This window comes from Lepisosteus platostomus, chromosome 3 (assembly GCF_059453375.1).
Source record: "Lepisosteus platostomus isolate fLepPlt1 chromosome 3, fLepPlt1.hap1, whole genome shotgun sequence".
NCBI lineage: Eukaryota > Metazoa > Chordata > Actinopteri > Semionotiformes > Lepisosteidae > Lepisosteus > Lepisosteus platostomus.
This window is the reverse complement of record NC_142613.1, coordinates 47648925-47661827: the sequence shown is the minus strand read 5'-3', so window position 1 is coordinate 47661827 and position 12903 is coordinate 47648925. Positions and strand designations below refer to the sequence as shown.

The 12903-nt window shown below is 37.8% G+C and overlaps 1 protein-coding gene across 1 annotated transcript in view; it reads left to right on the top strand.

Moving 5' to 3' along the window:
* The window catches only part of mettl24 (methyltransferase like 24), an 83031-nt gene that overhangs the window by 37556 nt on the left and 32572 nt on the right, over nt 1-12903 (top strand). Inside the window, exons 3-4 of the mRNA XM_088625818.1 lie at nt 3409-3507; nt 10168-10307. Of these exons, the coding sequence (XP_088481944.1) occupies nt 3409-3507; nt 10168-10307 (239 nt within the window). The remainder of the gene's footprint in view (nt 1-3408; nt 3508-10167; nt 10308-12903) is intronic.

Below are 12903 nucleotides of genomic sequence, written 5' to 3'. Positions count from 1 at the left end.
TATAGAAAGCTGCTGTTAGCTTTTCAAGACGTTAAAACCTCCTATTTCAATACCCTCTCACATTACGTCACTTTCAATAACTGCTTTTGCAATACACGGTCACAAAACCTATCCCAGGAGACACTGGGCGCAAGGCAGCATACACCCTGGATGGGATGCCAGTCCATCATAAGGCACAGACACAAACACAATTTTACAATAGACAATTAACCTACCAGTATACCTTTAGACTGTGGGAGCACTCGGAGGAAACGCATGTGAGCACAGGGAGAACATGCAAACTTGATACAAATAACACCCCAGGAACTGAACCCAGGGCTCCACCATTGTGCGGCAGCAATATTAACAACAGCACCTTCATATCCTCTCAACATAGTTTAGTACTGAGGTTTAGGTAGGGAGCTGCATTAGCATGCGTTAGCTGTAAAGAAATGAGTGATGCCTATTTCCATCCTGAAATAAGTACAGTAGAAAGAAACAACATTTCAGCTGTTGGGCCTTCTTAAGGTGTGTGCGTGAGAGAGCATGAAGTGAATGGAATACAAAACACAGGAGAACAAAGAACAAAGTGTTTGGTAATGGGCACAGATAAGAAAAAATGTTCACATGAAGGGAGATTGGAAAAGATGTGTGAAAAGCTGAAATCTGTAAATAAATGGACAGGATGTAAAAAGAACTTTGTCTAAAAAATTTAAATATAATTCTAAAAAACGTCTAAAAATAAATGTGTTTAATATTTTGTTTATAAAAGAGCAGACAATGGTTAACATTGGTGTACTTTGAGTAGCATACAGTAGACAGCATATACAGTAAGGTAGGTCAGCACTTGTAACATAAGTTCATAGTACAGTGTGTTCTGGCGCACTATGGCTTCAGTCACATCATCCAGGTGGATGCTGCACATTGGTGGTGGTGGAGGGGAGTTCTCATTACTTGTAAAGTGCTTTGAGTGGAAAAGCGCTATATAAGTGTAAGCAATTATTACTTATAATTACAGATAAAATACGTACTTTCCTTACTCCACAATCATGGAATACACCTGAGCAGCAGTTTGTCTTCATTGCGGACAACATTTCACCTGGCTGTGGTAATATTTCTTTTTTTAGCCTCTGCAATGTAGTTATCGAGCTAAGTGATAAAAAATACAGCCAGAATGGTATTCATACGGATACTGGAAGTAATCAAATTGCAGGAAATTGTGACCCATTAGCTGATAACTTCCTAGTTCTCACTGTGTCTTGCTAATAGAAATGTTTACCGACTGCTGTGATTGTAGCTTTTGGAAGATGTTTCTCTCAGCTTTTATAAACACACCACAGCTAATGAAAATAAGATAGTCTTTGTTGTTAGGCGCAGGAAAAGGCAGTTTTATTTGTAGTGCACAGCCAAAAGTCTAAAGACTTAACCCATGAGACCTCACATGGAGTTAAATACTTCCCAAAGAAGTATGAACACCATAAAGCAGGAATTTCAATTCATTGTGTGACAACACTGTGGCCTTTCCAGCTAATCATTCTTCTGTGGGTTGGGTATGTTTTCCTCCAGGATAGAACATGATAAATGGTGTGTGAGTATCTTTGTGTAAAAAAGCATTTTTTGTCTTGTCAGCTTACTGGCAACAAAGGTTCTGGGTTTGTTAAGAAAATCACAGTCGATAAATGGAGTATATAACGAAAGTACAGGAGGGATGACAACAGCCAAATTCAATCAGCCTCAGGTGTCAGTAATTTGTAATCAATCATGCTGTCATTTCCTCAGTTAAACATTATAATACTGTACGTAATCCCCTTCTCTCCCTCGCATTCGTCTTTTTCATCACTCCCCCATCTGCACCTCTGCAGCTGCCCCTTGGTTACTCCTCTCTGCATGGTGCTTCTGGCTTCCTCTTCTTAAGGCAAGGAGGTAAATCTTCAGCCAAGAGGGTTAAAGACAAAATATTGTAACGTAATATACTCAATAAATAAATACGTAATTCTTGGCTGCTGTCATTCCTAATGAATATTGCATCGTGTAAAGGAAAGCTAAGTGTATCAGTTCTTAAACTCTGTTAATTCAAAGCACCAGGTTCAAATTGTCTTGATGCCATAAGAAGGAGTTATTAAGTAGCATATAACAGTTTGGGCAACTATTTTTAAGTACTGATCCTATATATAAGGATAGCTTGTCTAGCTGTCTACCCAGGAATGCATTTCAAGTACTGTATGTATTTTAAGAGCATGCAGTCTGTATGAGCTATGGTAATGAATGTTGATTAGTTCTTGCCTTTGCACAATGGAGAGCAGAACAATCTGAAGAAACTACTAATTCTGCTTTTTGCATATATTTGTCAAAACCAGCTGATTTACTGTATCTCCCATTCTAACTTGGAAGGTTGTTAACTTTATAAGACATCCATGTCACAGATGAAAGGTAACTACACTATCTCAGGCTGCTGACCCCTAATTTGGGCAAAATTAGAAGTCATCATGAGCTGTGGTGTTGTAGTTTTTTTCTAGTATTTCCACAGAATGAAAGATATACCTTTATCCACATAAAGTCATCCTGGTTTTGGGTATTTGAAAATAAATTAGGGAAGTAAACAATACAGAGTAAATTATTAGTTATAATAATAAGGGTTGAATTAATGCACAGATAAAAAAAAATTGTGCAAATGGCATTCTGTATTTATTCTACCAATGAAAAATGCTTAACTGGAGCAGAAATTATACAAGGAAATCAAAGTACTTTTTGCATGTTCCAGATTAACAACCAGTTCTAAGAAATGAGCTATTGTCAAAATTGGTAGCTTTGGAGTCACACATGATGATGTGATATGATGTCCTTGACAACTATGATGTGTCATTCCTTAGCAGCAGATCAGGTAGACATGTGGTTAATTCCATTCACCCATTGAATTAAGGCGGGTGTCAGGAAGTGTTCTTTCCGGACCCTATGCAGATGACACAATCCAGGGAAAGTGAAGAAAACACGGGGAAAAAGGCATGCAGGAGACGGGAATGAAAACAGGGGGGTGTGTCCATGGAGTGCTGGTGGTCAGGGGACGTGAGGCCGAGGCAAACAATCCAGAGATGAGTCAACAAGGAAAATCCAAAACAGGGCAAAAGTCCAAAGCCAGGCGATCCATCCAAGACAGACGATTAAAACCAGAACCGGGTCGGGACCATTGGGGGGAACGGGAACAGGAACAGAAACTAAAACCTTAACGGGGCCAGGCGCATTCAGGTCTCAGACTCGCTTGGTGCGGGAACCAATGCAGAGCCCTGAATAGCATCAGCGTCTGGCTTTTAAGGGGGAACTGAAAAGGGGCTGGAACAGGGAGAAGGTGTGGGAGATGAGTGGAAAAACAAGGATAGAATTACCCAGGACACCGAGATTAACGCCCCTTTTTCTCATTCTGTTCTATTTCAGTTCCCACGCTGGCGTATTGATATGCAGCCCTGGGCCAGTCCAAGCCACTCTTTAAAGGATGAAGCTCTACGGTTCTTAAATTATATCAGCAGTCCTCAGGTAAGTTTTAGGCATGGTCTCTATGGGATAGTTTTGCCTTTACCTGCTTGGTTAATGGGCATCCTCTTGCCCTAGTCTCACCATGGTCTCCCCGGTATGATTTATCCTCTATGTGCAGAAAAATGCAACCATGCATGGAAGTTTCACTGCAATGCAGCTGCAATGCGCAGAATTGTGTGTTTTCTCACCTTCTTGTATATTATCCTTATATTGTTTACAAAATATGAAGTGGCAACCAGTCAAATTGTGGAAAGTAAAACAAAATTGAGAAGTGATTACTTTTATGGAGAAAATTAGTTTTACCCAAAACTGTAGAACAGAGCAGATGAATGAGTGGATGCACTTATTATTGATTTATTTTTATGGTGAAGGGAAAAAAAAGGAAACAGATGCTTTATTTTGTCATTTGTTTGCATATTTATATGTTACTGCAACACTGGGGATGCTTCATTTTGGTATTTTATGAAATATTAATAGATACATACGTCATTTTTTATTGAATTATTGAACTAATTAATATTGCAGTGAAATAGGGGATGTACTGTAAATATTTGAATAAGGAAGGCCAATTCAAGGCTAATTTACAAAATGAAAATCAGGACCTGACACCAGTTTAAATTTGTAAAGCAAATTATAAAAATGAAGAATTGCAGTCTCCCTCAACCAGAGCACTTAAAGACACTGTTTTCTTTTTTCCCCTAACAAACTAATAACTAGGTGACAAAATTAAAAATACCAATATTTATAACAACGCACACTGCATCTGCAATTTTGTATAGATTGTTCCAAAACTAAGTCACAGCTTTCAATAAACAAAAAAGCAAAACAGGGACAGAAAATACAAAGTACAGGAAAAAGAGGGAACCTGTGAAAAATAAACCAACTCTTCTCAGGACTAATTGCTTTTTAAAACAGAAGGCTAATTATTTTTTCCCTATTCCAAACAGTGCATCACAAAACAAGTGGGAGATTAATTTAAGTCTGGTGAATACCACAAATAGGAAATAACTATTTTCACAACTATAAGACAATGGTCCCTTACATAAAAACACAAATTCAGTTACTTTAGTTCCCACATTACCTAGATATGTTCAGTTCTTTGAACATCCTGTAAGAAGGTTCACTTAATGATTTATCAGCAACTGGTTTTATGTTTATAAATCGGTACTATTAACTAGCCATGCTTGACTGCTTCAAGGGAACAACAATGCAAACTGAGCATAAAATTAATGTTGTCTTATTATAATTATAATAATAAACTTTATTTTATATAGCGCCTTCAAAGGTGGCTTCTCAAAGCGCTTAACAGAATGACAAAAACAATAAATTGAAAGAATACACAAGATAAAACACAATTACAATAGACAGAGGAGACCGTAGATGGTGGTACTAAGTATATTAGGAGCAGAGGGGTAAAGAATGAAACCAGTTAAGTAAAGGCTCTTTTAAAGAAAAAGGTTTTGAGTCTGAATTTGAAGGAGTTTAGAGAAGGTGACTCTCTGATATCCTTGGGCAATGAGTTCCAGAGCTTGGGGGCATAGCAAGAGAAGGCCCTGTCACTAATAAAATGAAGACGGGCTTGGGGGACAGTTAGGAGACCAGAATTAGAAGAGCGAAGGTGGCAAGGTGGAGACTAGGGCGATAATAGTTCAGACAGGGACTGAGGTTCCAAGCCATGCAGAGCTTTATAGGTGAGCATGAGGAATTTAAAGTCCACACGGAATTTGATAGGAAGCCAGTCCAAGGACTCCAGGATAGGAGTAATGTGATCACTTGCACTAGACCTCTTCAGGATTCTGGCTGCCGAATTTTGGACATACTGCAGTTTGTTCAATGTAGATCTAGATACCCCAGCGAGTAGAGCATTACAGTAGTCAATTCGGGAGAGCACAATGTGTTGATCAGCTTTTCAGCCACAGATAGTGATAACATAGGGCGTAGTCTAGTGATATTTCTGATACCAAAACAAAGGCTAAATGTTTAAATGAAAACCAAAATAATCAGCTCTCTGTCTTTTTAAATAAACTGTCATAGTGCAAATTGAAAAAATAGGGTCACTAGTGCCATGAGTGTTATTAGTGACAGGCTGTACATGACAGCATGTTAATAAAACTGTCTTGTAATGATGCAAGTGGAAAAGCCAATGTAAAGACGTTGGGGCCTACTCCATGTAGGAAGTATTTAGATACATATTTGTGTGGAATTCAATTACCCACTCTGTCATGATTTCTCTCATTTATTTTTCTAAATAAACTGCTATCCTTTGAATGTGAATCAAAACGGATGAAATCCTGACACTCAAGGTCAAGGATGGTCTTCTGAAATCCATTTCAACTGAGCTCAGAAATTGCTTAATTCGATGAAAAAAATCTCAGATTAACCATATCAAGCTTAATTTACAAGCAGTAAAGACATTGTGATTTAAGGAGACCTACAAAACTTAGAGGGACTCAATAAAACATAACCAGCAACCAGGGCAGATCTCACTGATATAAGGATGGGAGTTTCTGGTTTACAGTCTTAGTGTGCTGCTAGTTCACACACCTTAAGGCAGCATAGTTAACACAGGCTCCAGTAACAACATTGCACTGGAAGCACTGGAATGGGTAATTGCGTATGAATTGTAAAGTGATTTCTAATTTAATTTTTGAGTTTTAATATGGAAATCTTAAAGTTTTGTAGGTCTTTGTAAATCTTATCTTTAGATAGATTGCACTATGAGTTCAATTTTGCAATGAACTTTGATATTGAAGGTCGTTCGATACAAAATGCCATAAATTATAAATTCTGTGCCTAGTGTGTTACCTATAAAAACCTTCTAATTGGAAAAAAACAGAATACCGAAGACTATGGTCTTATATGCAAGATGAAAACTGAATGTCAATGCAGACGGAAAAAAAAAATTGTACCTGAAAAAGGAGACCTGACTACTAATTGTAATTTACATGTGGAGAGCAATCAGCCTTTTTTTACTTTGGTTTAAGAGATGAAAGTAAAAAAAGGTACAGTTTCTCAGGAGAAACATGTTAAAACTTTTCTTAATAGCTCTTTCACCCTGCAGCTAGACTTTACTGGCACTTATTTTTATTAAAAGGTTTCCAAATTGCTGGCAGCACAAGGGTTTTCACAGTAAAATGTGATGCTGTGATTACACAAAACAAATAGATTTATGTAACCTGAGTCAGTGTTTTTTTAGGATGTACTACTACCCACAAAACACATAATAGATAAAACTGAGAGATAACTAATGTAAAGCAACAGTGACACACCGTTCACTGTTGCCTTTAATTAAAGGATCCCGGTTGAACCACTAGCTGCACACTGAACAGCAGTCCCTTTGGAGCAGCAACACAAGCTCAGGGAACAGCTGGAAAAGGGAAAGGGGACAGAAGACAAAACACCCCAAAGGAAACAGGCTGTACAGGTGCAATTTAAAAAGACAAGCTATTTTTGCTTTAAAGCAACAGACAGTGAGTCAGTTGAACAGTCAAGAGTAAAAGGCTGCTAAACTCGGTGGCTTCCCCAGACGTGGCCCAGAGATCATTCTGGCCCAGTTTTCTGGTTCTCCGGAGTCACTCTTGACTGAATCCACTTGGCAGTGACTGCTGTGAATCCAGCTGCAGCTAGGGCCTGCACACTGCCGTAAAACCCCGAGTTCATTCCAAGTGTAAAATCTGCTTTATTCAGAAGAATTGCAAAAGTTCATTTATTTTAAAGCATGCTTTTCTTATTTGATGAAGTATCAACAGTTTCTGTCCTTTTTCAATAGCAGAGAAAACCCTATAACAGATTACATTCAACACAAAATATTATAGTACATGTGCAGTGTTTTGTTTACTGTGCTAGTATACTTTTCCCACAATATCCACTTGTGGCCTTTCAATCCTTAAATTAGGACCAAAATACATCCTCATTCCAAATTGGCTCTAGTGAGATAAATAGTCACTGGATTTCCAGAATAGAAAAACTGTTTTGGAAGGAGAGTTGAAAAGTCCATTTTTATATCCCCTGTGGGACAGTTGAGGGCCAGATTCTCAGTCCACAGTAAATGAGCAAGATAGGAAACTTACAACCTGGCCAAAACAGTACCTGCCAAAACTGGAATCCTTCTCTCAGCCCCACTGTCGTATAAAGCTCACCCTCCTAAGTTCATACTCCTCAACATAAACGAGACCCATCTACCCAATATACAGTTGCTTCTGTCTGCTCCATTTTGTGTTTTGTATGTTGTCGTAGTTTCTTTACACAATGACAGATGTTAAATCCATCCTGTATCTTTAAGATACCTGTTGCAATATACTGTACTGTAGGTTATACTATTCTGCTTTTAGAAGCTGCATTGAGAATTAATATAGATGGGTTTGGTGAATTGAAATATGCTGTCACACTATTAAAATAACCTTTAAAAAGAACACTGTTACAGCTTTAGGTGACTGAGAAGTGTCTCCTGAATATTAGATAAAGTTTGTCACACTTGGCAGAGTAAACACTTCTAGCTTCAAAGCAGAGAGGATGTGTGCTGAGGTCTGAGGGGTATACCTTCCTATACCTAGATAAGTTGTGGGTTAATGATTGTCAAGGAGCAGGAACACACAATATAAGATCACAGGAGAATCAAAAGGAAGAAACAAGAAGAAGCAGGGAAGAAGGAGAAGAGAGACAAGAGCCCAGAGGAATTGGGACATGAAGCTTGTGACAGACAAGAGCCCCTACTTCATGAACATCCAAACCAAACCTGACTGGAGCTAAGTATTTGGACCTCGCTAGAAAGAGTATACTATTCTGTGTTTTTAGGGAATTTGGGTTTCCTGGGTTAAAGACACCTCAGTTAGAAACGTCTTTCCAGCTTAGTGTGTATTTATATGGATAGAGATATACAGTAGGCTCTCATTTATCTAGTGGCATCCAGGGTGCAGAGAGAGATTTAACTACAGGTTGCATTGTATTAAGTTAGAAGGCAGCTCATCTCTTATGTGGCCTCTGTAGGCATTATGAGTTTAATGCTTAGTAGCAGACTAGGGGTTTTCTGGGTTACAAGAATGTTAAGCCTCTGAAATGCCATGTTTGTAAATACTGTATACTTTCAACTTTATTGTCATTAAACTTACACAGGTGCATAGTATAATGAAAAGTGTTTCTCATTAGTCACTCAGGTGCAGTATATAAATGGGACAGAAGATAAGACAGTTACACAATAGCAATAACAGTAACATTTAATAACATAACATAAATAACATGTAATCAAGTAATCAAAACTGTGCAACATTCCGCAAACAGAGAAAATATAACAGGACAAAAATAGTGGAAGGTAATTCTTGGAACAGTGCAAAAATAGTATGGTTAAAAATAGTATGGTTAATTAATAAATATGAAATATTATTATGCCTGTTACAGTTTTACTGGGCTATCGTGGGGACAGTACAATTTCGGCTTACGTGTGTGTGTAGTGGTATAGGAGTACAGTCATTGTGGGTACAGGAAGACGTTAGGAGAGATCATAATATGGTGGGAGGGAGTGGGGGCGTCACCAACTTGACAGCTCTGGGGAAGAAGCTATTTTGGAGTCTAGTTGTGTGCGACTGGAGTGACCGGAACCTTCTGCCAGATGGTAGGGGAACAAACAAGTTATGACTGGGGTGAGTGGGGTCAGACATAATTTTGGTGGGTTTTTTACATAGAGTAACTTGTGTGTTGTATGTTTTGTTGGTGTAGTGTAGTTTGTGTCTTGTCATGGTAATAAATATTTGTTTAACCAAGTGTGCCTGGATTATTACTCCTCTCCAAAAAGCTGTGCCAAAGAATAAAGAATCTGTGTGCCTCCAATTATACCAACCACTCGGGTATATTCTGGAAAGGGCATTTACAAGTTGGGGGTTATGAATAATTATTCATTTCTTATTAACTAAATAAGCTCAGTCAAATCCTCATTTTCACCATTTAAGTAGCCCCCCATTTGTATCAAACACCTTGAAGGGTGTATTTAAATGAATGATGAGGTCAGTAAAGAAATATATGTTTTTTTGTAACAGGTAAGAATGCAGCCTACGAAATGTAAAATGAGCTGAAGGGTTTCTTATAATTTTATCTAAGGTTCAGACTGGCAATCCTGGGATTTCTATGAACCTGAAAAGGGCAGATGTCAAACATTAGAACAGCCTTCAACAGAAATTTTAAGCTGCTCTGGAAGGCATTACTTGATATTACCATACAGATACTTATTTCAGCTCAGACCATTGTGGCACAATCAGGTGTGGAAAGTTGTAATTGTGTGGTGGGTTTGCAATCACTTTTATATTTCCATGAAGCAAGTCAGACAACCTGACGATGCTAAAAATCTGGTATGAGCTTTTAAAGAGCCAGTTCTCAGCACCCCCCCAAGGTGACAAGGTTGAGTCTTACAGTGGAAATCTGAAACTTCCATTCCTCCAATGTCCTCATGTCCCAAAATGGGTCGTTATATCAGGATATCGTTATGTCAATAATAATAATATATTATTATTAATATTATTGTTATTACTTCGATCCTTCAAATGCTTATTAATTACTTGCAAAAAGCATAATCAAACTTGCATGAAGGACACCGGCGTGGACTTCAAAAGGTTAAATTAATTGATGAGACTGCGTTTGAGTGAGTGAATTAATTTCCCTGTCTTTTGGCAGATTTCTTGTGGAACACCTCTGGGGGACGGATGGGTTGAAAATCGTGAAGTCTCAGAAAGACCCTGGCAGATCTGCCTGGATGAGAGATATAGCCTGTCACACCGCATCAAAAATAAGCAGTGCCGAGTCTATTCACTTGGGTAAGCTAAGACTTCCAGGTCTAGAATCCATCCCCCTTCTCCCTGACTGGGAGAATGCAAAGAGCCTCAAAAAGGATTAGTGCTAGCTGGTTTATCAAATACGGACAGAGGACGAGGCCTGACAAGCTTAAAAGATTAAGAATAGAAGAGCAATGAATCTGGGAGCTTAACAAGTTTAGATAAGGAGCTCCATGGTGTTAAAATTATAGTTGCCAGCTTGACTTGGAAGGAGAAAAATTCAAGCACAATGAGTAGGTCTTAATATGTGTGAGAAGCGATACTACAGGTGTTTTAGTGTTTTAGCATTGAAGGGCAGAAGGCTAATAGGATTACCTTTTACCAGTTGTTGGGGAAAAGGATACTTTTCTTGTTAATGAACACCCAAAAAAAATAGAAAGCACCCTGTGCTGGTACTGGTAAAATCTTGGATGATGAAATCAGGAAGATGATCACTAGTATATACAGTATATTGAGCATCACAACGGCTATGTAAAAGTTATATTATCCGTTAAACAAAGAAATCTTTTGGGCAGAATTGCAGGGTCTGGGTGGTGTGTGTGGACAGTAGAGTTGGCAGAAATTCTTAAATCAGACACAAGGACAAAAACGGGAAAAAAACTAGTCTGCAACCCTCTACAAATAGAAGTTAAAAATGTGATTTACACCAAGAATCAGACGAGACACTGGAATGACAAGATACAGGAGAACCTCACAGAAAGCATCCTTGTTTATGAGGTACAGCATTACAACATTTGTCGTCAGTTGACATTAAATTCATTTTTTTGTTTCTCAATTTACAAATATAAATGTACAGACCTAATGGCAAAATGAGGTTTAGCTAAGTACAAATATAATCTAAATTGAATCCTACAGACAGTATTTGGCTCTAAAAAGTACTCACCAGATTAAGTTTTCAAACATTCAGAACTGGTGTTTTAATAAAAAGCAATACATCCAAACCTATAAATAGCATGCAAACATTTAGTGTTTTATGGGACCGGAAAATATTTATATTTTACTGCTCTGCTCTGAAAAAAAAATGTTAGAAAATTAAAAAGAAACATTTCAAAACCATTTACAGTCTCCTAAATTCTCTTATTGGAAGGTTTAAAACTCTCTTTAGGAGTCTCTACTGAAAAATGTATATGAATCTTCAATGCATTGTTTGCTCCTTATGGGAAACCAGGAGGTGGTGTAAATGTTTATCAGCTGTCTTAATAAAAATGGTAATAATGGGTTCACATTCTACTCGTAAATTCAGCTATTTCTCTGGCAGAGGAAGTCTTTATTTTCAAACGTGAGCTACTATGTCACCAAACACAGGTTTCGCTTGTTTCTCTAAAGGATGCTGAGAGGAAAAATACAATCTTGTATTGAATAGAAAAACCAAACAAACCGCAACATGTAGGCTCGGAAATAAAAAGACTGCTGTGCATGCATTTTCATGAAAACTGTTTGTATTCTTTATTTTCATTTTGTCATCGTACAAATTGCTCCCTTATTTTATCATATTACTGTTATGAAGCAGTTCTAAAGGTTAGCTCTGTTCTCACTTGTCTGTAAAGGCTTCTGGGAGTGGATCTGGCTCCATCTCTACCACAAAGCTTAAACTTCTAATGGCTCCTTTCCAAACAGCTGTAAGCTTAAGAAATGACACAATGAGTTGATTTAGATGTGGTGTATTGCTTGAATTTCAAGTAGGGAGCAGATGTATGCATATAAGATATGGAATGTAACTCATGTGTACTGTATTCTGTTTTAGTCCATCAAAGTGTTTACTCACAGGAGTTTTTTGTCCTGAAAGAAATTATATGCATTGCCACTGAGACCAAGTGGTGTTTGGGTGTGATATTAACTTATGATTTCTGAAAGGTTTATTGAGTAGACTGATATGTAAAAAAGCTGATCATTTTATGCAAGGCAACTTAACAATTACACCAAATTACGTATCTGGACATTTTACTGGGATCTGAGTGAATTATGTGCTAGTTCTTTACTGAAAGACCCACTTTGGTAGCTTCATGGACCACCATCTAGACCTGATGTTCGTGATGTAACACAGGTTTTAAATATACCTACTGTATGTGCCATCTCTAGCTTAGTTTACCATAGTTATAAGGTATGGCAGTCTTGTCATTAAGAGTAAGCTTAAAAGTAAGGTGTCATCCAACAAACCAATCCAAAGATATCAATAAATGTCTTTATCATGGAACTGAATCTGTTTTTTGTTTTCACAACTAGGCTAGCTAGCATCAATACAAACACACTGCATGTAATCTCAAAGGATGGCAGAGTATATGAGTGAGCCTCAGTCACCCTCAGTCACATCACAATGGCTGAAAAGCCCTCAGAATGTGATATTTATCCACATTGACTGGAGGAACAATTATCACTGCACTGCAGCCAATATGTCATGATACTCAAATGCCTAGCCTTGTTTTATGTAATTTCATTTTCCAACGAAGACAATGAACACAATGGAAACTGAAAACTCAGCATGGTGTCCAAAAAGATCATTCTGATAATAGTGTATAGACCTGAAAAAGAAGACTCCAGTAATCTGAGGTAACAATAAAGAGTGTAGTTTAATAAGTTA